The sequence below is a fragment of the Pleurodeles waltl genome, chromosome 2_2, assembly GCF_031143425.1.
Source record: "Pleurodeles waltl isolate 20211129_DDA chromosome 2_2, aPleWal1.hap1.20221129, whole genome shotgun sequence".
Classification (NCBI taxonomy): domain Eukaryota; kingdom Metazoa; phylum Chordata; class Amphibia; order Caudata; family Salamandridae; genus Pleurodeles; species Pleurodeles waltl.
In genome coordinates, this window is record NC_090439.1 from 339006401 (window position 1) to 339032754 (window position 26354).

Sequence of the window (26354 nt, forward strand, 5' to 3'; positions counted from 1 at the left end):
TTGTTGCAAGGCTGTGGTGTGAAAAAGGTCGACATCTGGGCCCCAAGGATGAGCTGAAAGATCACTCCTGTTTAAAACGTTCCATGAGATGTGAAACTTGTGTAGTTTGTCTAAGATATTACAGAGGACTGTGTAAGCCAAAGGATACAACTGTGGCTCAGGAATGATATGTTTGTTTTTGTTAGAATAATTAACTGGATTAAATTCCTATTATTTTTACATGTAATTTGTAGAGCATTTTAAACGTATTTAAATTGAGGATAACATATTGATCTGTGCAGAAGTTAATTGAAAGTACGGGGGGTTATAACTATAGTGAAATTAATAGTGTGTGCATATGTAGCCTCTGTGATGAATATCTATTCATGCACGGTACTGGCAGACACCTGCATGATTAATATAGTTCTAATACCTTTTCTGGTCATACTTGTCATATGTTGCTTTGGATCAATAGCTTCCTTAAGCATAACATTATTTCACTGGAACAATGTTTTCTTTTTGAAGATCAGCTCATCCTTGCCATATCTGCTACTGGAGCGCACAATGTTTTTCAAGGATTAGATGACCCTCCTCCATTTCATTTAAAAATTCACTTTCGTTGATACTGGACATTGTTACTCAAAGTGAACCTCCTCTCTTTGGACCTGAGGGCAGCACAGAACGTGATATCTTCTCACCCTCTCAGCTCTTTCTCCTCTCCACTTGAAGATGGTGAAATTCACTTTCACAAATCACATAAAGGCAAATAAGACTCTCACTTATAGACAACACAGCAACAAAGATCCTCCCCCAAAACATAGACCCTTAGCAGAAGAGATAATAATATTCAGTTTATTGATTTATTTCGGCCATTTGCTCATTAAACAAATTGCACAGGAGGCAATGCATACATTTAATTTAACGAACATGTTGAAACCTAAAAAATATACGAACTAGAAAAGGAAAGAAACCTTCATAATACAATTTGAAAAAAATCGTCCTCACCATAATACTTATCATCTTAAATACAATCACTCAATTTTTAAAATTGTTGGTTTTCCTTTTTCCTGTTAAGCCAAACAGCATATAAATACCAACTATCCCTGCAAACAGTTGGCTGGCTCAAGTCAGAGCGCAGAATCCTATAAGCCTCTTGATAATGCCTCACACCAATATTATTACATAAAGGTTTAATCCACAATCAACGCAATTTATTGTATCTAGGTCAGAAAAACATGACATGTTCGATATTCTCGTGCTCATACCCACAATACTGACATCCAGGTAGGGTTGGTGAAAAAGTTTTCCATTTGCTCACAAATGTATTCACTATAAGATTCCCCAACCTGGACTTAACGAAAAGCATCCAAGTGACAGGAGGGTATATAACGTCTATATATGGCTCCCTTCCAGGCTGCGGTTTGCCCTCTAGGAAGCCCTCTACCAAACTCCATGACTTAGCCTTATGTTGTCACTCCAAGATCCTCTTCTCCCAAAAGGTAGTTTTACTCCTAACCCTAGATTCTATACCAATCTCTTGGGGACAAGACCAGTACTCTCCCAGCCCCAGGTCAAGAAAATGGTACTTAACAAATTTGAACCAGGGAAAAGTATGGGCACTGCTTGAATTCATCACCTCTTCCACAGCCAAAATGTAAGGGTGGAGCTCTTCTGTATACCATAACCTAGCCCAATACAGGCATGATCTTAAAGACTCCAAATACCCCACCTGCTTTAGCCCTAGAACAAAACATAAGGGAGTAATTGGGGTGCTCTGGGGTAAAAGGAAAAGTACCCTTATAAAGGTATTTTATTTGACTATTAAAGGCCTAGTGTTCACATGTCCCTATACTTCTGCCCTATATAGTGTAGCAGCCTGTGCCCGTTGCCCTATGAATTTCAACTGCTGGGGATAGGGCTTTCAGGTTTGTCCCCTGGATTCTCTTGATAATAACAGAGGCAGCATGGCCCAGCGCCACTTCAGAATTTTCCATGTGGGACTTCCAGGATCTAGATTTGTCAAATCTTATCCCAAGGTAATCAAAAGAATCAACCTGTTGTAACAGCACCCCTTGATTGAGAAACATTATTTTTGTTTTAGTGGTGTTGACCTCTGAGCCTTAGACATCACAAAAACCAGCAAACTTATTTAAAAGATTCTGAAAGCCAATCGGCATGCAAGAGATCAAGAGCGTCAGCAAACAGCAATGCAGGGATTAGTGTTCCTGCCAATTTTTGCGGAACCATGAACACCTTCACACAAAAAGGCAACGACCCCATTAATTTATAGGGAGAAAAAAGATGGCGCCAAAACACAGCCCTGGTCAACTCCTCAATGAACTGGAATTCGTTAAGTGAGATCCCCATCCATCCCCATCTCACCTGGGATGTAGTGGTTCCATTAAGTCTTATCAAGGTGTCCAACAGGATCCTTTCCATACTCATATTGGACAATGTAGTCCACAGCAGCCTCCTCCGTACCAAATGAAAGGCAGCCCTTAGCTCAACAAAGGGCAAATATAGGTGGTCCCCTTTGTGTGCTCAATTATTTTGACACAGTGAGTTCAAACCTAAACACTTGGTCAACAGTGCTCACCCTTGAAGTAAACTCTTTCTGAAAGGGAGAGAAAATCAAAGTCTTACCTATCCAGGCCTTTAGTCTACCCAATATCTTAAGGCAAAAAATCTTCTGTAGATGGTCGATTAGACTAATTGGACGGTAATTATTTGGGACATACACTAGTATAATTATTGTGTTAAACCAGGACTCAGAAATAGCCCTCTGCCACTATGCTGTCAGTAAGTTGATTAATATAAGGCCCCACACTAATAGGTCAGATCAACACAAGTCCCCAGAAATCCCATCTGGTCCAAGTGCTTTGCCTGGAGGCATTTCACGAATGGCTGATAAAGTTTCCTTCAGTGAGAAATGTAAAGTCACCCCACCTAGGCCCGTCCCAGATGTCCCACTCGATCTCTGTGGTAGGTGGTGCATAAATTCTAGTAAAGTGCTCTACCCATTGACAGGGCTGCACTTCGAGTTCCAAAAGACTATAAGATCTTGTGCACCCATGGGCCAATATGTGCCAAAAGGATTTGGAGTCTCTAGCATGAACTGTCCTTACCAGCTTGATCCTGTTACCATCAGTCCATTCCTGCTTCTACCTGGCGATTACCTGTTTGTATTTTTTCCTTACTAACTTAACCTTCTGCTGGTCCCCACATTTTAATGTCCTAAGAAGCTTGCCCTTGACCTCCAGGCATTTCTTTTTATACCAGGTAGGCAGATGCAATTTTGGAACCTTCCCAACACTAGCTCTGCTACTTAGGTCCTTTAGACAGTGCTACATGCTGGTCCACCACAGCTGAATTGTCAGTGGGTCTCAGTCTTACGCATGTAATAAGTGTATTATAAATACTGGTTAACAGCTCCCCGTCTAAGCACGCTTTTTCCATTTGACCGTTCTCCTGTTATTACTTAATGATGTAGTTGCTACTGAGCTAGGTCCCCAGGCACCTGGCCTGCCAGAGAAGAGTCCCTCCAGCAAAAGCTGGAGCCCCTTGTGGTCATTGTCTAGTCATTTTGTGATTTCAAAATCCATGGCACATTGCCAAAGATCCAGGTCCAGAAGGATATAATCAATTTTACTTGATGCTGTCACCCGTTAAAGGTGGGGCAACATTTCATACCTGAGATGAATCTCATGTTACATGCCTATACCCCGTGGTTTAATGTTAAGGACAGAAGCTGAACAGCAGCCTGGGGCCATGACAAAAGAGACACAGCTTCCAGGGCAGGAATGTCTCTAGCCAGATCCTTGTCATCACAAACTTGCTCCAACCCTTCCAATGGTTCGAAGGTGTATTAAATTCACCCTCCAATATTGCCGGGTAGCTTTTCCTCTTATTTAAAAAATGGCAATCCAATATCACCATGGTAGGCGACTGCCTATTATGCTTTGTGGTGTGGCTGTATATGGAAAATGTCACTTACCCAGTGTAAATCTGTTCGTGGCATGAGTCGCTGCAGATTCACATGCTGTGCATTATCCTGCCATCTAGTGTTGGGCTCAGAGTGTTACAAGTTGTTTTTCTTTGAACAAGTCTTTTCGAGTCACGAGACTGAGGGACTCCTCCCTTTCGGCTCCATTGCGCATGGGCGTCGACTCCATCTTAGATTGTTTTCCCCGCAGAGGGTGGAGGTAGGAGTTGTGCCCATGCAATAGTGAGTCTGTATGTACATAATGTGTATAAAAAATATTATATATATACAAATTTATAAATGTACAAGTTTCATCAACTTATAACGGCTACAGGCTCCCGGGGAGGCGGGAGGGCGCATGTGAATCTGCAGCGACTCATGCCACGAACAGATGTACACTGGGTAAGTGACATTTTCCGTTCGATGGCATGTTTAGCTGCAGATACACATGCTGTGCATAGACTAGTAAGCAGTTATCTCCCCAAAAGTGGTGGTTTAGCCTGTAGTAGTTGAAGTTATTTGAAATAATGTTCTTAATACAGCCTGTCCTACTGTGGCTTGTTGTGTTGTTAACACATCTACACAGTAATGTTTTGTGAATGTATGAGGCGTAGACCATGTGGCTGCCTTACAGATTTCTGTCATAGGTATATTTCCTAGAAAGGCCATTGTGGCGCCTTTCTTCCTAGTGGAGTGCGCCTTTGGCGTAATAGGCAGATCTCTTTTTGCTTTAATATAGCAGGTCTGAATACATTTCACTATCCATCTGGCAATGCCTTGTTTGGATATTGGATTTCCTGCATGAGGTTTTTGAAAGGCTACAAACAATTGTTTTGTCTTGCGAAATAGTTTTGTTTTATCAATGTAATACATTAATGCTCTTTTGATGTCTAGCGTATGTAAGGCTTTTTCGGCTACTGAGTCTGGTTGTGGAAAAAAGACTGGGAGTTCCACTCTTTGGTTTAGGTGGAATGGTGATATAACTTTTGGTAAGAACTTTGGATTTGTCCGGAGAACCACTTTATGTTTATGTATTTGTATAAAGGGTTCTTGTATAGTGAATGCTTGAATTTCACTTACCCTTCTAAGAGATGTGATAGCTATTAGGAAGGCTACTTTCCAGGTTAAGTATTGCATTTCACAAGAGTGCATGGGTTCAAATGGTGGACCCATGAGTCGTGTTAATACAATATTGAGGTTCCACGAGGGAACTGGTGATGTTCTTGGGGGTATGATTCTCTTTAGACCCTCCATAAATGCTTTGATGACTGGGATTCTAAAGAGTGATGTTGAATGTGTAATCTGCAGATAGGCAGATATTGCTGTGAGATGTATTTTGATAGAAGAAAAGGCTAGGTTTGATTTTTGTAAGTGTAATAAATAGCTTACGATGTTTTTCGCAGAAGCGTGTAGTGGTTGGATTTGATTATGATGGCAATAATAAACAAATCTTTTCCATTTGTTTGCGTAACAATGTCTTGTAGTTGGTTTTCTAGCTTGCTTTATGACCTCCATACATTCTTGTGTAAGGTCTAAATGTCCAAACTCTAAGACTTCAGGAGGCAGATTGCTAGATTGAGCGCTGCTGGATTCGGGTTTCTGATCTGTTGCTTGTGTTGAGTTAACAGATCTGGTCTGTTTGGTAGTTTGATATGAGGTACTACTGACAGGTCTAGTAGTGTTGTGTACCATGGTTGGCGAGCCCAGGTTGGTGCTATCAGTATTAGTTTGAGTCTGTTTTGACTCAATTTGTTTACAAGATAAGGAAGGAGTGGGAGAGGGGGAAAAGCGTAGGCAAATATCCCTGACCAACTCATCCATAACGCATTGCCCTTAGACTGAGGGTGTGGATACCGGGACGCAAAGTTTTGGCATTTTGCATTTCGTTTGTTGCGAATAGGTCTATTTCTGGTCTTCCCCAGTGTAGAAAGTAAGTTTGTAGTATCTGAGGATGAATTTCCCATTCGTGTGTTTGTTGGTGATCTCGACTGAGATTGTCGGCTAACTGGTTTTGAATCCCTGGGATGTACTGTGCTATTAGGCGAATGTGATTGTGAATCGCCCAATGCCAAATCTTTTGTGCTAAGAGACACAGTTGTGATGAGTGTGTCCCTCCCTGTTTGTTTAGGTAATACATTGTTGTCATGTTGTCTGTTTTGACAAGAATGTGTTTGTGGGCTATTAGCGGTTGAAATGCTTTCAATGCTAGAAACACTACTAACAGTTCTAGATGATTTATATGCAGTTGCCTTTCTTGAACGTCCCATTGTCCCTCTATACTGTGCTGGTTGAGGTGTTCTCCCCACCCTATCATGGAAGCATCTGTTGTGATCACGTATTGAGGCACTAGGTCTTTGAATGGCCGCCCTGGGTTTAAATTTATAGGATGCCACCATTGAAGCGAGGAGTGTGTTTGGCGGTCTATCAACACTAGATCTTGAAGTTGACCCTGTGCTTGTGTCCATTGTGTTGCTAGGCATTGTTGTAATGGATGTATGTGTAGTCTTGCGTTTGGGACAATGGCTATGCATGAAGACATCATGCCTAGGAGTTTCATTACAAACCTCACTTGATAGTGTTGGTTTGGGTGCATGTTTAGTATTACATTTTGGAAGGCTTGTAACCTTTGTGGACTTGGAGTGGCAATCCCTTTTTGTGTGTTGATTGTTGCTCCTAAATACTGTTGTATTTGGCATGGTTGTAGATGTGATTTTTGGTAGTTTATAGAGAACCCTAGTTTGTGAAGGGTTTCTATGACGTATTTTGTGTGTAGAAGACACTGTTGCTGGGTGCTGGTTTTTATTAACCAATCGTCTAAGTAAGGGAATACGTGCATGTGCTGCCTCCTGATGTGAGCAGCTACTACTGCAAGGCATTTTGTGAATACTCTTGGGGCTGTTGTTATGCCGAACGGTAACACTTTGAATTGGTAATGCACGCCTTGGATTACAAACCTCAAGTATTTCCTGTGGGAAGGATGTATGGGTATGTGGAAATAAGCATCCTTGAGATCTAATGTTGACATGTAGTCCTGTTGTTTGAGTAAGGGAATCACGTCTTGAAGTGTCACCATGTGAAAGTGATCTGATTTGATGTAAAGATTTAGGGGGTCATTTTGACCTCGGCGGTCTTTTTTGCAGACCGCCGAGGGACCGCCGTGCGGAAGACCGCCAGTGGTGGCGGTTTGCCGCTCTGCCTATTATGACCGTTGGCAACTCTCCGACCTTTTACGGACGGAGAGCCGCCAACAGCCATACTGACGGGCAGCGAGGAATGGGAGGTTGCTCCACCTCCACCGCCACGCCAACAGAACACCGCCCAGCGAATCATGTCCTGTGATTCGCCATGGCGGTGTTCTGTTGGCGGTGTGGTGTCGGCGGAGCTGCCCTCCTGGCTCCCGTCCCCTCCCAGAGGATCGTCGGACCAGGTAAGTCAATCGTCCGTGAGGGGAGAGGGGTGGGGGGGTGTTGTGTGTTGTGTGCGTGCATGGGGGTGTGCGTGTGTGTATGTAGAGGGGGTGTGTGTGCATGTATGCTTGCGGGGGTGTTGTGTGTATGGGAATGAGTGCGTGTATGTCTGTGGGTATGTCTGTATGGATGTGTGCGTGTATGTGTGAATGTGGGTGTGCGTGTCTGACTGTGTGTGTGGGTGTAGGCATGTATGTCGGCATGTGTGCGTGTAAGTGTGTAGGTGGAGCCTATGTGCGTGTTGTGCGGGTATGGGTGATGTGATGTTGGGGGTCGGGGTGGGAAGGGGGGCCCTGCCACCTTTGGGGGGTGGCAGGGGTCGTTTGGGGTGTAGGGGAGGGAGTCGGGGTGGGGGAGACCCCTATCAGTGCCAGGGAAGCAATTCCCTGGCACTGATAGTACTTACCGCCATGGATTTCATGGCGGTTCAAACCGCTGGAAATCCACGGCGGTAAGCCGGGTCCAAATACCACCGGCGGTATAGTGACGGCCGCCGGGCTGGAGACCCAGGTCTCCAGCCCAGCGGGCGGAGCGGAGAACCGGAGGATGACCATGGCGGTAACCACCATGGTCATAATTCCACAAAGTAAGACCGCCAGCCTGTTGGCGGTCTTACCGCCGGTTCTCCGCCTTCCGCCAGGGTCATAATGACCCCCTTAGTGTAATGAGGTCTTATATGGGTTTCAGTGTTTTGTCCTTTTTTGGAATTAGGAAATACAGGGAGTAAACACCTGTTCCTTTTTGATGGTTGGGTACAAGTTCTATTGCTTCTTTTTGTAACAATGCTTGGACTTCTAGTTGTTACTTCTAGTAACAGATGTAAGTGTTGTTTGGACATGTTGTGTGCTCTTGGAGGCACATTTGGTGGCAAATGCAGGAATTCTATGCAATAACCATGTTGGATAATGGCTAGGACCCACGTGTCCGTAGTTATGTGTTCCTAGCTGTGGTAATAATCTGTGAGTCTCCCCCCCCACTGGTGTTGTGTGGTGGGGGTTTGTGACGTTGAAGTCTCTGTTTAGTTTGTGGGGGTTTTGGGCTCTGGAATTTCCCTCTTGTTTTAGGGAACTGTCCACCCCTATATTGTCCTTGAAAACCTCCTCTCTGATATTGGCCCTGATCTGTGGGTCTGACTTGTGAGGTGGAAGGCTCTGTGGTCTGGGCCCGAAACCCCCCCTCTAAAGTGCGGCTTCCTAAAAGTGCCTCTGCTCTGTGGGGAGTAGAGCGCGCCCATGGCTTTGGCCGTGTCAGTTTCTTTCTTCAGTTTGTCTATTGCCACCTCCGGCCCAAATAGTTGTTCATTGAATGGCATATTTAGCACTGCTTGCTGAATTTCGGGCTTAAATCTGGAGGTTCATAGCCATGCGTGTCTCCGAATGGTTACCGCTGTGTTTACTGTTCTGGCCGCTGTGTTTGCTGAGTCCATGGCCGACCTTATTTGGTTGTAGGAGATATTTTGGCCCTCCTCGACAGCCTGTTGGGCACGTTTCTAGAACTCTTTGGGAAGGTGTTGAATGAGATGTTGCATTTCATCCCAATGTGCCCTGTCGTATCTTGCTAGAAGAGCCTGAGAATTGGCAATTCGCCATTGATTGGCTGCCTGTGCTGCCACCCTTTTGCCTGCTGCATCGAATTTCCGACTTTCTTTGTCGGGCGGTGGTGCGTCTCCAGAAGTTTGTGAGTTCGCCCTTTTTCGGGCTGCTCCTACTACCACTGAATCTGGAGTTAACTGTTGTGTGATGTACACAAGGTCAGTAGGGGGAGGTTTATATTTCTTCTCCACCCTAGGCGTGATGGCCCTGCCTTTGACTGGGTCTTGAAACACTTGTTTAGCGTGTTTTAACATGCCTGGCAGCATTGGCAAGCTTTGGTATTGGCTGTGCATAGATGACAGGGTATTGAACAAGAAGTCTTCTTTTATGGGCTCTGCATGCAATGCTACATTATGAAATGTAGCTGCCCTGGAAACCACTTGCATGTAAGCAGTACTGTCTTCAGGTGGTGAAGGTCTTGCCGGGTAGCATTCGGGACTATTGTCAGAGACCGGTGCATCATACAAATCCCATACATCTGGGTCATCTTGACTCATCCCTGTGTGCGTTGGTGATTGCATCATTGGGGGTGTTGCTACCGGGGACAGATGTGGCGAATGTATTGGTGATTGTTGTGGCGAAAATTGTGGTGGGGTTTTCTCTTTTGCCACTTTTGCTTTAGGCTGCATTTCCACCTTTTGGAATGCGAGCTTCCGCTTCAATTTGATTGGAGGAAGAGTTCTGATTTTCCCTGTGTCCTTTTGGATATGGAGCCTTCTTTGGGTATGGTCAGGCTCTCCCATGCCCAGCTCTTGTTCAAATCGGTGGCCTTGTAAGTGTGTGGAAAGGCCTTGTTCCTCTGTATAGGAGCTTTGTTTCGGCTCAGAGGAAGAATGTTTCGGTACCGAAATTATTTCGACAGTCTTTTTTGGCTCAGAGGAAACCTTTTTGACTTTCGGTGTGCCGAACTCTCGGTGCTGAGTATGTTCGGAGCCAGTATCTCGGTGCTGAGTCTGTTCGGAGCCGGTATCTTGACCGGAGTCGGATGTCTTCGGCTGCTGGGAGGCCTTTTTCGGTGCCGATGTTTGGTCACCGTGTTTTCGGGTAAAGCCATGGCCTGTTGGCGGTGGCGCCCCTTGGGCCTTTATGATCTTCGAGTGAGTTTTTGCCGGGGCTGGTTTACTCACGGTTTGCTGCGTCTTCGGCTGCTCACTCTCGGACTCGTCCGAGTCCGAATCTCGAATGGAGAATGTCTCCTCTTCTTCGACGTCGGTGTGTCTGGCCGGTGTCGACGCCATCTGGAGTCTTCGAGCTCTACGATCCCGCAGTGTCTTCTTGGATCGAAATGCCCGACAAGCCTCGCAAGTATCCTCTTTGTGTTCGGGGGACAAAGTGTTGGTCTGTAAAAGGATACTTTGCAAGGCAGTTGGGGCAGAAGCGGAAGGGGGTCCGGTCCATGAGCGTTGAAGATGGACGTGGTTGGGCCGACCAGGCCCCCCCAAGGCGTTGAAACCCCGAAGGGCTGCCGGAACTTTTCTTTCTTCGGTGTTGATGTGCTAGCACTAACCTGGTACCGAGCGCAAACAATACCGTCGAATTTTCCGATGTATAACTATCTTTTCCGAACCGAAACACGGAGCGTAGAAGAACACGTCCGAACCCGATGGCGGAAAGAAAACAATCTAAGATGGAGTCGACGCCCATGCGCAATGGAGCCGAAAGGGAGGAGTCCCTCAGTCTCGTGACTTGAAAAGACTTCTTCGAAGAAAAACAACTTGTAACACTCCGAGCCCAACACTAGATGGCAGGATAATGCACAGCATGTGTATCTGCAGCTACACATGCCATCGAACATATATATATAATTATTATATATATATATATGTACCCAGGAACACCCCCTCGTCTTCTCACAGCCAAGCCCAAAATGTGTTGCCCATTTATATCCAATCTTTTTATCTCCAAATCCAGGCTATTTTCAACCCAAATAATCAGTCCACTAGATGGGTGCCCCCTTTTTGAGGGTAGTGCCTCATAGGTATAGTGCATGTATCCCAGTCTATGGATCGGATTTACGGCCCACATCTCTTGTGTGAAAATTAAATCATATTTATTTATAAACCGTCCCCACTCCTGATCTACCACTTTATCTTTTAACCCAGTTACATTCCAGGATAATAATAGAATATATTCCATTAGCGCCCGAGTATCAACATCCGACTTGAGTTCCTTATCACCTTATCTTTGAGTTCCTTTTTCAATACATTTTGATGAGCTAATAGCCCGAGGCAAGGAGTGGCATTCAAATACGCAAAGCAAGAAGGTGTCTTTATTAAATCCCCGGCCTTACAACCAGATTCAGTTTCCCTTTGATCTCCATGTTTCATAGCAGGCTTCAACAAGCAGGTCCCACTCAAACATATCTCAATATCTATCGCTTGCCCACTTATCTGATTGCTAGAGAGTCAGTCTTGGCTGTCAAGATCAGTGAGGATCTGGAGTTTGTTAATGACAGGAACATTATAATAAGGCTTCAACTCATTTTAACGAGCCATAAGCCCTCCCTCATTCTTTCTTGAGGTCCGGTCCCCCTTAAGTGTGAATAAAAAAAAAAACAGCAGGACAACCCTCACTGCCTGTGCTCAATATGTCTAGGTTAAGAGTGTTCCCCCAGTAGATCAGCCTTTCCGCTAGTGCTGGATACCTACAGCTGATTACCACGCAATCCCCCCTTTTAGTTTTAGACAGTAGCTCTTTCCACCCAGTTCTTCTCACCATCAAAATGTCCCTAAACTCATGCAGCTTAACGTCTTTATTCTGTACTAACCAGTGACAAACTTTATTTTTTAACTCAAATAAAGTTTATTGTTTTCTCCCAGGACTTGCATGGGGAACATTTATTGGGACCGTGACATATGGACAACAATCGGGTGGCAGGTCCAATCTGTCGTTCAAGTGGGCTAGGGGTTTGTGCCTACTTCCTAGCACTCTACCATGATTATTACCCTCTCTCTCTCTTCTAGCCCTATCTGGGGTCTACCTCTCTGCTGAGCAGCAGTGTCTTTTCTATGTGGCATTTAAACTACAGGGCCATGGAACTTATCATTATGTGGGCTGTGGGTCCAGCCTGCATAGCCTCTCCTTCTCCCACCCTACCCACATCCCTTCCTAATCATACTGAAGCCTGCTTCGATCTAAAAGTCTGAATCTCCACCCAAGCTAGTAGCCTCCCCCACCTCCACCCACTAGATTAATCAGTTTGTTCATCGTCTGTCCCAGAAATCAGAAGAACACTAGATTCATAGCCTAAGAGTCGCTACTCCTCGTATTACCAGGGCACACAAGGGATGAGCAACTGTATAGCTCAGACTCTATCACAGTCAGTCGAGGAACAACTGGAGCCAGTTTATCATCTAAAGCTGATAAAAGTTTGACATAAGAATCCTGCATTAAAACTCCCAACTTCATAATCCTTGTGTCAGATGCTAGCCCATTGCGTGGTAAGGGAGTTGTCACAATGCTCGTAAGTGGGTGTTTTGCCCTACCTCCTGCCTCTCCCCTTTTCCTTTTCCCAGACAACGCTTTCCCCTGGTTTGCCAGAGACCACTAGAATTGTGGGTTCCAACGGGATGACCATTTCATCTCCCCCTGGGGTGTGGATTCACCTTCTCCAGGTTACGTAGTGACTTTCAAAGCCAAGGCCAAAGGCCAAATACCTGGTGACTACCCCTCAGTCAGGTGAACAGCTTAGAGGGGAGCGAGGGGGCAATGAAGTGTTAGACAAATGGCATTCTTCCAGTTCAACCTCTTTGCTGATAACCCCTACTCCACACTGCAAGAACTCATCCAAAGATGTTGGGGTAGGTGTATGGGTTTTGTTCGATGCAGCTGGGACTTTCTGCTTCCCCATCTTCGCAGGGACAACAACAGTCACTCACAGACTTGCTAAACAACAAACAAAGGTAGAAAGACATAAAATGCCATACCTAGTTATCAGCACAGCTAAAAGGAGACCACACAGAAGAGGGGTGGCCAGCCTCTTCAGACAATGACAGGCGAAGGCGGGCCCTGTCTTGGCCTGGGCATGCGCCCAGGCATGCCCCACACAGTGGGACGACTGCCATAGTTTTATGACCTCCAGGTGTGCAAAATTAACCTCCTGCAGCTCCTGCCATGAGTATCTCTGGGGTATGTGGGCCATCCACCTGGCAGGTGGCAAGTTCCTTTACAGGCAGTGGGACGAGTGCCTTTGTTTTATAGCGCTTTCAGACGTGCAAAATTAACCACCTGCCGTTCCCGCTGCAAGTCTTCCTGAGGCTTGTGGTCCGCTCCTCTGGCAGGCGGCTAGTTCCTTTATGGACAGCGGGACGAGTGCCATAGCTTTATAGTGCTTCCAGGTGCACAAAATTAAACACCTGCGGCTCCTGCTGCAAGTTTCTCTGGGGCTTGTGGTCTGCCACCCTGGTAGGTTGCAAGTTCCTTTACGGGCTGCGAGAAGAGTCCCTTAGTTTTATATCACATCCAGGAATGAGAAATTAACTGCCTGCCTCTCCTGCCGTGAGGCTCCCTGGGGCTTATGGGCCGCCCCCCTGGCAGGGAGCAAGTTCCTTCATGGGAAGTGGGATGAGTGCCTTAGGTTTATAGCGCCTCCAGGCACACGTAAGTAACCACCTGGGGTTCCTGCCATAAGTCTCCCTGGGGCTTGTGGTCTGTCCTCCTGGCAGGCAGCTAGTCCCTTTACCTTATAGTCTACTTAACTACTATGAATTCATAGACTCTAAAATCAGTCCCTCAGACGTTGACAATATCCAACTATTGTGGGCAATCTGAAGCAGACATCATGACACAACAATTGAGTTTGCAACCTGAAAACCTTAAGTAACATCCAGTCTATGCACCATCTAGTCACCTAGTTTCCTTCAAGTTCTTAATTCATAATTGCAGACCTGCTTTAAACAGACTTCAGATTGCAGAACTGATTACAACTATCAATTTAGATCTCATTTTGCTACCTTAGCCCAATAATGCCTCACACCCAGTGCTAGACTCACTCGTACACCCAGAACATTCAATCATCCACTGAGACAAATCAGGAAAAATGGTTGCGGATTGGCAATTATCCATAAAGACTTCATCCAATGCAGGATCCTAAAACATAAATTAATCTCCATCCTTCCTGTGCCTCGATCAAAATCAAAACAGCTGATACAATCCCCACGTAACTGCAATGTGGCTACCATCTTCCAGAAGACAATAATGTCTTTGTCATACCATGCAGTTTAATTTATTCTTGAGAAAAAAGCCTTTTTAGGGATTTCAACTTATATTAGAAAGTTCAAAAGTACTACTCATCTCACAGCTGATAAAATGATACATTTCTCCTCCACCACCCAAAATAGGCTTGACTCTAGATGTATATTTGCTAGCAGAGAATCAATCAAGGCTGACCCTAAAATCCCTGGAAATGGCTTAGGGCACTTCCTGATTCCATTTTCCCTCAAGTTCTATAAAGTAAGACAACAAAACAACTGATAGGAAAGTACAAATATGTTGATTCAGGCTCTGTTTCATATAACATTTCCTCAAACACCCCTAGATATACAACCACAGTAATGGGCTCCAGAAAGATCCAGCAATTCACAAGACATGATGACCTCGCAAAAATGCAAGTATTCAGAACAATGGTTTACAATGATAAATAGTCTAGTCAGAAAAGCCCTCTGAACAGTGGAACGGTGCTGGCACCAAAACCACTCTTTGGAAAAACTTGTAAAACTACAATCTGAAAGAAAAAGTATTTAAAATATATTTAAAAAGAACAAAACTAATTAATTCACACCAAATTAACCATGGTCAAAAAAACTACTATTAGGTCAAACAAGCAACTTAACACAAAGTCAATTTCTAGCCTAATCATCACCCTTATGAAAACTACAAAAATCGTGCCATGTTCTTCAAGGAGAAAGATTGAACAATTTTTGAAACAGACGATTATTGTTGGAAACATGGAACCTACTCTAAAAACAGAATGCACTTCGTCTGAATTCGGAGAAAACTTCAACATCTTCTCATTTCAATGATCCCATTCTCACCCATTTCATCAAAGAAACTAGTACTCCTTAAAGCTGTTCTGGTCCTCCTTAATTAATGTTTCTTTTCCTTAAAGCAATGTTGTACAATATCTAAAAGCCAGAAACGAATCACCTCTTCTGAAAAAGTCACAAGCTGATGATGACTATGTGGACAACTATTGACCGTTATTTTACCTGCATATCCTGTCCAAATACCTGGAAAGCTGCATTGAGAACCAGCTCAAACAAGTAATAGCTGAAAACAAACTCCACAATGACTTCCAATCCTCTTTCTGTCTGAATTTCAGCAAAGAGATGGCAATGCTTCAAAATATAGTTATGCACCCCTATTCCTTGATAAAAATGATTTTGCCAGCTCACCCTCTAGAGCTCGATGTGTCTTTTGACACAGACAACCACTCCCTGCTCAAAAAGATCTTTAATGAGCTTCTGATGAGTGGTCTAGAGTGAATTTCATATTACCTTGGTACCCAGTACTGATGCATAAAAATACTAATTGCTGCTCCAACACCCCTCTTTCAAACAGTACTTTTAGACCCCATACTTTCCCCTGCTCAGTTCAGTCTATACATTGAACCCTCTAAATTTCCTCTAAAAAATGTAAAATCTACAACCCTTTCTATGATGATGACAAACTGCTGTACCAGAAAGCGGCATCCTCTGAAGACATTGACTTTCTCACTTAGATACTGGATAAATGTTAGAAATTGGGTCTCTAGTTGGCAGAGGTATGCACCATGTCCAAGCAGGGACCACAACCTTAGTGAGGGTAAGTTACAACACAATCTAGGCCGCTGCCACTTGTGAGGGAATGGAGCTGGTCATGGAGTCCCATGGACCCCAGGCACAGTACCTTTAGTAAATGAGGAACAAAGATGTAGCACAGAGTTGTCGAGATGAGGCGTCACCGAGGACAATGCGTGTCGGTTCTGTTCGGTTGCAGAGGAAGTGATACAGCTTTAGTGGCGAGGCGTTGGTTCCTTGTGAAACCGCAGGGTCGATGAGTCAAGCAGGTCAAGACAATGTGTCAACTTCACAGAGTCGTGATCACACCACAAGACTTCAGCGGCGTCGCAGTGATGTCCGGCTTACGTGGCAGGCCGTGGTCGTTGTGTTCAGCGAGGACCACTGGGCCGTAACAGGCAGCAGCGTGGTGTCGGACAGCGGCTCCGGTTCTGGAGTGGCGTAAGTCAGTGGACTAGTTAGTAACTAATAGATAAAGTCGTTGTTGGCCCTGAGACTTTAGAACAGAAGTCAAGCTCAATCCAAGCCCTTGGAGAGCACTTGTAGAGGAAGGCAGAGTCCTTCTAGCAGGGTCAGGGAGCAGCAGGACAACAAGAAAGAGAGCGGTTTTTCCAGAAAAGCAGTCTAGATGAGTCCTTTGGGCAACTGAGCAGTCCATCTGAAAGAGTCCTGTTGTAGATCCAGAGGTGTTTGATTTGATGGGGGTCCCAAAACCAGTATATATACACCCAAAAGTGCCTTTGAAGTGGAGGAAACTTCAAAGAGTGGTTTAGAAGTGCACAAGTTCCCCTTTCAACCCAGTCCTGTCTGCCAAGAGGGGGTTATCAGTCCTTTGTGTGAGGCAGGTCACTGGCATTTGAAGTGCAAGAGAGAGCCCCTCCACCCTTCTTGCCCAGGGAAACACATCTGTATGCTGATTAATGCAGATGCAGCTGAGGGTCCTATCTTTGTGGCTGCCTGGGTGGAATGCACAAGGGTAGCGGTCAACCAGCACAGAGCAGATGTGGATTGGAGTCAAGCTGTAATGCACAGATAGCAGAACGTGCAGAGAAATGCCTACTTTCTAAAAGTGGAATTTCGGAAATAGTAATGTAGAATTCAACTTCACCAGTAAGTATGATTTTTACTGCCATTCAAACCATATCAAATATGACAAGTCAATTCCTCTCAGATCAGAAATTACCGCTTAAAATCATAGAAGGGAATCTCTAATTATGGCCAATGAGGCAAGCAGGCTTCACTGTATCGAAAAAAAGGCTTTGAGAGTTTTCCACTACCAAGACATGTAAAACTTTTGAGTAAATGTCCTGCTGTTTACTTACATAGCACCCTGCGCTATGGGCTACCTAGGGCCTACCTTACGGGCGACTTAGATGTAGTAAAAGGGGAATTTACTGCTTGGCAAGTAGTTTTAAAAGTTTTTAAATGCCAAGTCGAAGTGGCAGTGAAATTGCACAAACACGCCTTGCAAAGGCAGGCCTGAGACATGGTTAAGGGGCTGCTTATGTGGGTGGCACAGTCAGTGCTGCAGGCCCTCTAGTAGCATTTAATTGACAGGCCCTGGGCACATATAGAGCACTTTACTAGGGACTTACAAGTAAATTAAATATGCCATTTGGGTATGACCCAATGTTATCATTTTCAGGGAGAGAGCACATGCACCTATGTACTGGTTAGCAGTGGTAAAGTGCCTAGAGTCCTAAAGCCAACAAAAAGTTAGAAAAAGATGAGGAGGCAGGCACAAATTTTGGGGTGACCCTTTACAGAGAGCCATTTTCCAACAATAAAATTCAGAAATGGATGTCTGAGCACTACCTCAAATTAAACCACTTGGAAAAGAATATTTGTTGATGTCTCCCCAAACTATGCAACGGCTGTACAATCATTTCACAAAGGTATCTTTTAACATATCAAACTGTCACAATTGCTTCGTGTGCAAACTCCTTGGCCTTTATGCCTGTTAAAACTGCAGACCCACATAACTCCAAACCAAAAAGGAGCACAATTCTAAATAAGACTGTTGTGTGGAATTAATATTTCCCCACCCAGCGAACACCTAAAAAAAGTGGTCAATCCTTAGTCTAGTCAAGATTAGGCTACGGCATTTGCTTGCTTACTAGAATATCAACTGTACACCTTGCTCCCTTAAAGCAGCTCTACATATCAAAGTGAGACTGGTCTTGAAGTCATGGAAATATGAGGCTATCACATGATTCTGATCTCCTGGAATTGGCTTCCAACTGAAGCCAGATGAACCCTGAAACTAGCTTGCATTATCCATCAAACAGTACACAAAAATACTCTAATATGTTAGAAATTGTTTTTCTCAACTAGACTAAGTCAATTTAAGAGCTCAAACTCACTTATGCTTACAATTTTAATCTGTAGAAATAAGGGACCCTTGAACACTCCTTCACAAATACTACCCCTATGTTGCGTCCCTCCATCTCTCCCACTATGAGAACAATTTTCTCTCAAGAAAGCTTCCAGAATTAAACAAAAAAAAATACTTCCCAACAATACTTCCATAGCTGCTGTACAGCCTTTTAGAGTCCCCTTTCAGAATTGAGCCACCTGCCTATATTTTGTACAGTTGGCATAGCAGGAAAACCATACATTAGACAGTTGTATATACATTAGAGACGTACCATACATTTGCTATTTTTTCTCACGTGGTTCCTTTCTTCTGAGTGCTTTCATCTCTGGGTCACATACTATCCACATGCCATGTATGGTATACACTTAATTTTACCTCACTGTCTTTGTTTTATAACTAATTATTTTTCTACATTATACTGTATCTGCTTAATGTATGGAAAGTGCTCTTCCATCGTTTGGCTCCAGTCTGCACTATAAATATATGAATAAATAAAATACATCTGTTTAGCAAACAAGAGACTATGGCGATCTCTCAGGCTAAAACAAGTTACCTCTGTCTTTTTTCCACGTATTTTGAGGAAGCTTTTTCCAAAGGCAGTCTCTGTTTACCTATCCAGAGCCATGGCATAATTAATGGCTTCTAGTAAATGGATAGGCCAGTTAACATGCATTTATATTAATGACTTAAGATTCACGTTCAATAATAAAGACAACTATTCCTCTTCTTGTTAGTGTGCTTGTTCTCTAAGAATCAAGAAATAACAGGAAACAACTACACATTTGAAAGTCCAAGGAAAAGAGTAATCCGGTCATGCAGAATAGAAAGTGTGTAAGCGAAACCTTTAGAAAATAATATTTTTTGCAGCAAACTCCTACGTGATTTTGGACGAGACACTGATTTAACCCGTGATATAAAGGGGGGTGAGCATTTTGCCCACCTACTAGAATAAGCAGAGAACAACTGTGGACGGTCATTTATAAACTCAAACCGTACACTTTCAAATAGACTGTGTTGGAGAGGTTGTATGGCAGAATACCGTCAACGAAAATATCCTCTGAAAGAAATATTGTGTTCTAAATATTGTTTACAATAATATTGTCCCATTGGCTACTAGCTGTTCAGTTCCCATCATTAACTCCAATGGGGCAATGTTTTAGTACACAATAAGAAGCACACAATACTTCAGTCAAATGATAGTTTGGTTATGAATTCTAGTCACATATCATTAGGCTAGAACTCAATACCCGAAACATACCATCAAGGAAATACTCAGATTCCATGCTGCATTGAAACGGCTGGAAAGGCACGACTGCACATTTGACTGTACCACGGAGTCATACTAATGACAGACTGTCCGCAGCCAAATTGTACACAACATCACAAATGCACAGGGACCCTTACAGACACTGGGCTGGCTACTACACAGAAGAGACCGGATGTTAACATGTGTTTATGATGTTTTGGGATTTCCTTTGAGTAAAGAACATTTTCCGCTGAAATCAAAGAAAATTCGGTAAACCAATCATCGGTTAAAATAAAACTGCTAGAAATGTTTTTCACTCAACGATGACAACACCGAAACGTAATTTCTGAACTGAGCGAAAAAAAATCCGACCGAAGCGTACGTCTCAGGATTGTTCATCACTGCTTTTCATTTACGCACTTCATTTGAAAACACACACACACTCTCACACGCACACACACACCCCTCCCGATCGGTACTCTCATTCCTACGAAGGAAACTCTATTCCTTTAATATTTCCAAATATTAAACATTAAATATTAGTATTTTACAATCAAGATGTCACCTTTCCTAATACAACTGAAAACAGCTTGCCTCGCAGAAAAACGCACCTCGTCGATACTTTCATATCTTGTCCTAAAAGAATTGCATGCAGTAACACCACGGTGCATGCAGGTTCCCTTTTAATACAGTACTGCAAAATAATGGGCACAAAAAAAAACTAAAAAAACATATACACCATGCCAACCCACGAGTGCATGCATAATTCTGACGACTGCCTTAACTCGCTCAGTAGTGTGTCACTCCTTTTCTTCTCAGCCCCGCCCATCATGCACCCAAGTTACCAAAGGAACCTGCAATGATGTACCTTAGTGTCAGGCCTTGATGCTGGCACTGGAATGGGTGTCTCTTTTTTGTTCGGCTCCTCTTCCTCGTCTCTTTCCTCTTCAGCTTTCTTCTCTGGAGTCACAGTGGTGATCAAGTTGGTTTGAGAGATGCCCTTTGTTGTGCTGTACGGGCCAGTGCCAACCTCTGCAGCAGACATAGAATCCTTCATGTACATGTCATGATTTTCATTCACGGAGGCTGAAAGCAAAGAGAGTCATTCAACAAAAGCTTTTTCACATCAAACTCTGCAGATGCAGCAACACAGAATTTAGTTCTACAGGCATTTATCAGCAAATTATATTCCACATTTCCTGAGGCAAGAAAGAAGGCACTGTTGAGACAGAATGTTACCTACTGGTAAATGTGTTACACCCTTCATACATTTCAGTTGCATTGAGCACGACTGATTCAAAAGAAGACAAGACTCTGGTCACTATTTTTTGTAACAGTTGTGCCCAGGCAATGTTTTTTATGCTTACCTCTTGATGAGTGCATCAAATTTTCTACAGGTAGAAATGTAAACGAAACTAAGGGCCTCATTACGACGCTGGCGATCCGACCACCACCACATTAAGACTCTGGCAGTCAGACTGCCAGGGTTCCGCTGCCTCTGACGGGGTTAGTGATCCTGACAGGTAGACAGCGGGTGGATGTCGTAATCCGTCAGGGCAGTGCTGCATGCAGCGCTGCCCTGCAGATTACAACTTCGTTCTCCGCCAACCTTTCCATTTGTGTTTCACCACCATGAAAATAATGGAGGAGAACAGGTGCAGGGGGCCTGCTGTGCAGACAGTGAACATTGCAAAGGTGCTGGTGTACCCTGCAGGCGACAGCACTGCTGCTGGCTCGATTTCGATCCAGAGACAATGCTGCTGCGTGGTAGGCTGAAAGGCGGGAACCAAGGTTTCCGCCTGTCAGCCTAGTGGGAAACACTTAATAGGTCTGGCGGGGTGGTCGTCACTATGGCGGCAGCACCCTGTCGGGGGTTTGGCAAAATCTGCCAAACTCAAAATTAGGCTCTATGTGTGTATTTGAATCAGTACTGATAAAACAGGCAGGCAACAGGATGGATACAATAAACTGGGCACATCCTTAACTCCCTCTACATGTTCTTCTAAGAACACAGAGCCATTTATGTCAGCAGGAAAGATAATACAAAGTAGTGAGTGGATCATAGAATTTCAGGATTATCCATAACGTTTGACTCTCTCAACCATTATGGATTGTTTTCTTTCCCTAGTACATCCTTCTTCTTTTTATCTTTACATTTTTGTTTTTAGGCTGCCCCCGGAGCACTATTTTTGCCCACGTTTGAGAATATGTATCAACCTCGTTTTGCTCACACTAAGGCTTCCAGTACAGAGGAATACATTAAATTTAGTAGAAAACAGAGATCCAGGTTGCTATCATGCAGATTGCTTGTAATAAAACCCTGGGCACAGATGGGCTCCGGATAGAGTACAATGCTGTGTATGCATCAGTCCTGGAGCTGAAGCTTCTTGAGGCCTTCAACAAAGTCAGGCAGCTGGGGCAGTTGCTGCAATCTCTCAGGTAGGCATTCATCATGATCCACCTTAATCCAGGTCGTGACCCCTTGGATGTCCGGTCCTACCAGCTGCTGTCTCTCTTCAGCCTTGACTGTGAAGTGCTGGGGAAGATGTTAGGCAATAGATTGCTCCCTGTTATTGATATTTTGGTGCATTCGGATCAATCTGGGTTTATCCCACGCTGAAACTCCTTCGTAACTATACATAGGTTTTTCTGGTGATGGATCTCACCACGGCTAGGGATGGGGAATGGAGCGGAGTGTCTCTGGACAAAGAGAAGACCTTTGATACCCTGGGATGGGACTACCTGATGGTCTCCCCCGAACAAATGGGCTTTGGTCCTAGATGTAGGGGCTGGATCTGTGCCCTATATGGGAATCCGACTGCTAGGGTGTGCATGGGTATTACGATCTCTGACAGCTTTGATATCTACAGAGGGACCTGGCAAGGTTCTCCATTTGATATTTGCCTTGGGTATGGGGTCCTTGGCATGTAGTTTATAACTGCAGGCACAATAATGGGGCATACTGGCCCAGGGCGAATACTATGTTATCTCCCTGTATGCAGATAATGCATGCATTTCTTTGATACCCCCTCTACTCTCCCGGCCCTGATGATGCTGCTAGAAGACTTTGGTGAGGTATCTGGCCTCAAATTGAATTGGGCCAAATCATGCATCTATCCACTGGCACCAGTCCTGGAGCCAGAGCATAGGATCCACCTATGCTGCCGGCTACCCTGGTGCTTGGAGAGGGTGGCAGTTACGGGGACCATGAAGGAAGTTCTGTTATTCACCTGGTTGTCATCTCTGGGAGCCTGACTGCTAGAGGAGTCTTAGCAGATGAATGCGGCCCACTTGTGTTTGTGTCGCCATGTGATAAGCCGGGGTGACCACTTACCTTATTCTCCCCTCATCCCAATTTGGCAAATGCCAGGCCTCCGTGAGATAACACGTTGCGTGGACTTAACACCATGAATGGCAGCAGATATACAGGTCCTAGGAGATCTTTACCAAGAAAGGAGTCTCATGTCCCTCCAGGCCGTTATTGATACATATGGGTTGACAGTAGGACATTTCCTGGCATTTCATGAAATCAATACGCAAAACACACGAGCTGGGGAGTGGAAGGGAGGAAACCACCCCAATCAAATCAAATCAAATCATTAACATTTATAAAGCGCGCTACTCACCCGTGCGGGTCTCAAGGCGCTAGGGGAAAAAGGGGGGGTTATCGCTGTTCGAACAGCCAGGTCTTTAGGAGTCTCCGGAAAGCGGAGTGGTCCTGGGTGGTCCTGAGGCTGGTGGGGAGGGAGTTCCAGGTCTTGGCCGCCAGGAAGGAGAAAGATCTCCCACCCGCCGTGGAGCGGCGGATGCGAGGGACAGCAGCAAGTGCGAGGCCAGAGGAGCGGAGGAGGCGGGTGGGGACGTAGAAGCTGAGGCGTCTGTTGAGGTATTCCGGTCCCTTGTCGTAGAGGGCTTTGTGTGCATGAGTGAGAAGTCGGAAGGTGATCCTTTTGCTGACAGGGAGCCAATGCAGGTGTCTCAGGTGTGCGGAGATGTGGCTGCTGCGGGGTATGTCGAGGATGAGGCGGGCCGAGGCGTTTTGAATGCGTTGCAGGCAATTTTGGAGTTTGGCTGTAGTCCCGGCGTAGAGGGTGTTGCCTTAGACCAGGCGGCTCGTGACGAGGGCGTGGGTCACGGTTTTTCTGGTGTCGGCAGGGATCCAGCGGAAGATCTTGCGGAGCATGTGGAGGGTGAGGAAGCAGGCGGAGGACACGGCGTTGACTTGCTTGGTCATGGTGAGAAGATGGTCCAAAATGAAGCCGAGGTTGCGGGCGTGGTCTGTGGGGGTCGGTGCGGTGCCGAGGGCCGTGGGCCACCAGGAGTCGTCCCAGGCGGACGGGGTGTTGCCGAGGATGAGGACTTCCGTTTTTTCAGAGTTCAGCTTTAGGCGGCTGAGCCTCATCCAATCTGCGACGTCCTTCATACCCTCTTGTAGGTTGGTCTTGGCGCTGGCGGGGTCCTTGGTGAGGGAGAGTATAAGTTGGGTGTCGTCGGCGTAGGAGGTGATGATGATGTCGTGCTTGCGTACGATGTTGGCGAGGGGGCTCATGTAGACATTGAAGAGTGTCGGGCTGAGTGATGAGCCTTGGGGTACGCCGCAGATGATCTCTGTGGGTTCTGAGCGAAACAGAGGGAGGTAAACTCTTTGGGAACGGTTTGAGAGGAAGGAGGCGATCCAGTCCAGGGCCTGGCCTTGGATCCCGGTGGAGCGGAGGCGGGTGATTAGGGTGCGGTGACAGACGGTGTCAAAGGCAGCCGAGAGGTCGAGCAGAATGAGGGCGACTGTTTCACCGTTGTCCATCAGGGTTCTGATGTCGTCAGTGACTGAGATGAGGGCGGTTTCAGTGCTGTGGTTGGTTCGGAATCCGGTTTGTGAGGGGTCGAGCAGGTTGTTGTCTTCCAGGAAGGTGGTCAGCTGTTTGTTGACGGTCTTCTCTATTACTTTGGCTGGGAAAGGCAGAAGAGAGATGGGGCGGAAGTTTTTTAGGTCGCTAGGGTCAGCCGTAGGTTTCTTTAGTAGGGCGTTGACTTCTGCGTGTTTCCAGCATTCGGGGAAGGTAGCAGAAGAGAAAGAAGAGTTGATGACGGTCTGGAGGTGCGGGGCGATGATGTCGTCGGCTTTGTTAAAGATGAAGTGCGGGCAGGGGTCCGAAGGGGCGCCGGAGTGGATAGAGTTCATTATGGATTTGGTTTCTTCCGTGTTGATGTGGGACCAGTTGTTGAGGGTGATGGCCGTGGATGCCGGTTCGGTGGTGTATGGTTGGGTCTGGTGTCCAAAGCTGTCATGGAAGTCGCTAATCTTGCAATGGAAGAAAGTGGCGAGGGATTCGCACAGATCCTGTGAGGGCGTGACGGCGTTGGCGTTGGCGCTGGGGTTGGAGAACTCCTTGACGATGCTGAAGAGTTCTCTGCTGTTGTGTCTGTTTTTGTCCAGTCTGTCGGTGAAAAAGTTCCTTTTGGCAGCGCGGATCAGGTGGTGGTGTTCGCGGGTAGCGTTCTTGAGGGCGGTCATGTTGTCAGCGGTGCGGTCCTTGCGCCAGGCTTTCTCAAGGGCGCGACAAGTTTTCTTTGATTCTTTGAGGGTGTCAGAGAACCAGAGAGGTTTTTTGGTGTTGGTCTGTCGATGCGTGCGTTTGAGGGGAGCAAGGATGTCTGCGCAGTTGGAGATCCAGTTTGTGAGGTTGAGGGCTGCGTCATTGGGGTCGGTGGTGAGGGTGGGTTGGTTGGCGGCGAGTGCGGAGAAGAGTTGCTCTTCGGGGATCTTGTTCCACTGTCGACGAGGGATGGGTTGGGTGCGGAGGTGGCGGGTCTCGCGTCGGAATGTGAAGTGGACGCAGCTGTGGTCGGTCCAGTGTAGGGCGGAGGCGTGGCTGAAGAAGACGTGTTTGCTGGCGGAGAAGATGGGGTCAAGCGTGTGTCCGGCGATGTGGGTGGCGGTGTTCACCAGTTGTTTGAGGCCGAGGTTGGCGAGGTTGTCGAGCAGGGTGGTGGTGTTGGGGTCGTTGTTTTGTTCCAGATGGAAGTTGAGGTCACCTAGGAGGATGTAGTCCGGCGAGGCGAGGGCGTGCGGGGAGATGAAGTCGGCGATGGCGTCGCTGAAAGGGGCGCGTGGGCCGGGAGGACGGTAGACGAGGGATCCTCTGAGGGTGGTCCTCGGATCGGTGCGAATCTGAAAATGCAGGTGTTCAGCGGCGAGAGGGGTGTCTTCGGTGGAGGTGGTGACGCTGATGGAGTCTTTGAAGACGATGGCGATACCAATCACAGTTATGTTTTATTATTCTAAATGAGCACACGGCATGCCATCACAAACTTATACGCTGCCCTACAAATCAGAGCCCCTGCTCTGTTAGGAACAGAGCGAGATCAATGGGACTTGGTTTTACCTTCCCCACTGAGAGACAAACAATCGGAGCAGGCTTTGGTACATGTTAAGGAGAAGTCCTGCAACCTGCACTTCCGGTTCACTCCAAACCTACCTCACCACATACAACACATGTACCCATGGGTTTCCTCTGAATGTCCCAGAAGCAGGATATCAGATGCTGGTTTTTAATGTGATGTGGTTATGTATAGTGCTCCACCATGCATATCTTGTGTGATAGGGATTCACAACTGGGTAAAATGAGAAAAACATGCATAAATTTATAGACCTGGAGTTTTTTCTTTTTAAATGTCACATTGCCACGCCATGGAAGGCGTCCATAGCGCAAGACAATAAGGAGTGTCTGGCCATGCTCTTGCCATGGCCTCGCTCTGAATCAGACTGCTATAAATGAATGTTTCAGGGCATCCTTGTGGGAAGAGAAACCTTGTGGGACGCATATGCTGGGAAGATCGAAGCAAAAAACGATGACCATCCCCCTGACCTGTACACCCAGGGTGTTGAGTGCTTGCATAGGAGGATCAATGGGGGATTGGGAGGAATGGCTGGGTGG

At 45.8% G+C, this 26354-nt stretch overlaps 1 protein-coding gene across 33 annotated transcripts in view; it reads right to left on the bottom strand.

Annotated features, from left to right (window-relative positions):
* Positions 1-26354, bottom strand: part of EPB41L3 (erythrocyte membrane protein band 4.1 like 3) — an 826134-nt gene that overhangs the window by 187453 nt on the left and 612327 nt on the right. For all 33 annotated transcript variants that reach the window (XM_069219822.1, XM_069219821.1, XM_069219820.1 and 30 more), the window contains exon 12: positions 20288-20505. In XM_069219822.1, the coding sequence (XP_069075923.1) occupies positions 20288-20505 (218 nt within the window). The remainder of the gene's footprint in view (positions 1-20287; positions 20506-26354) is intronic.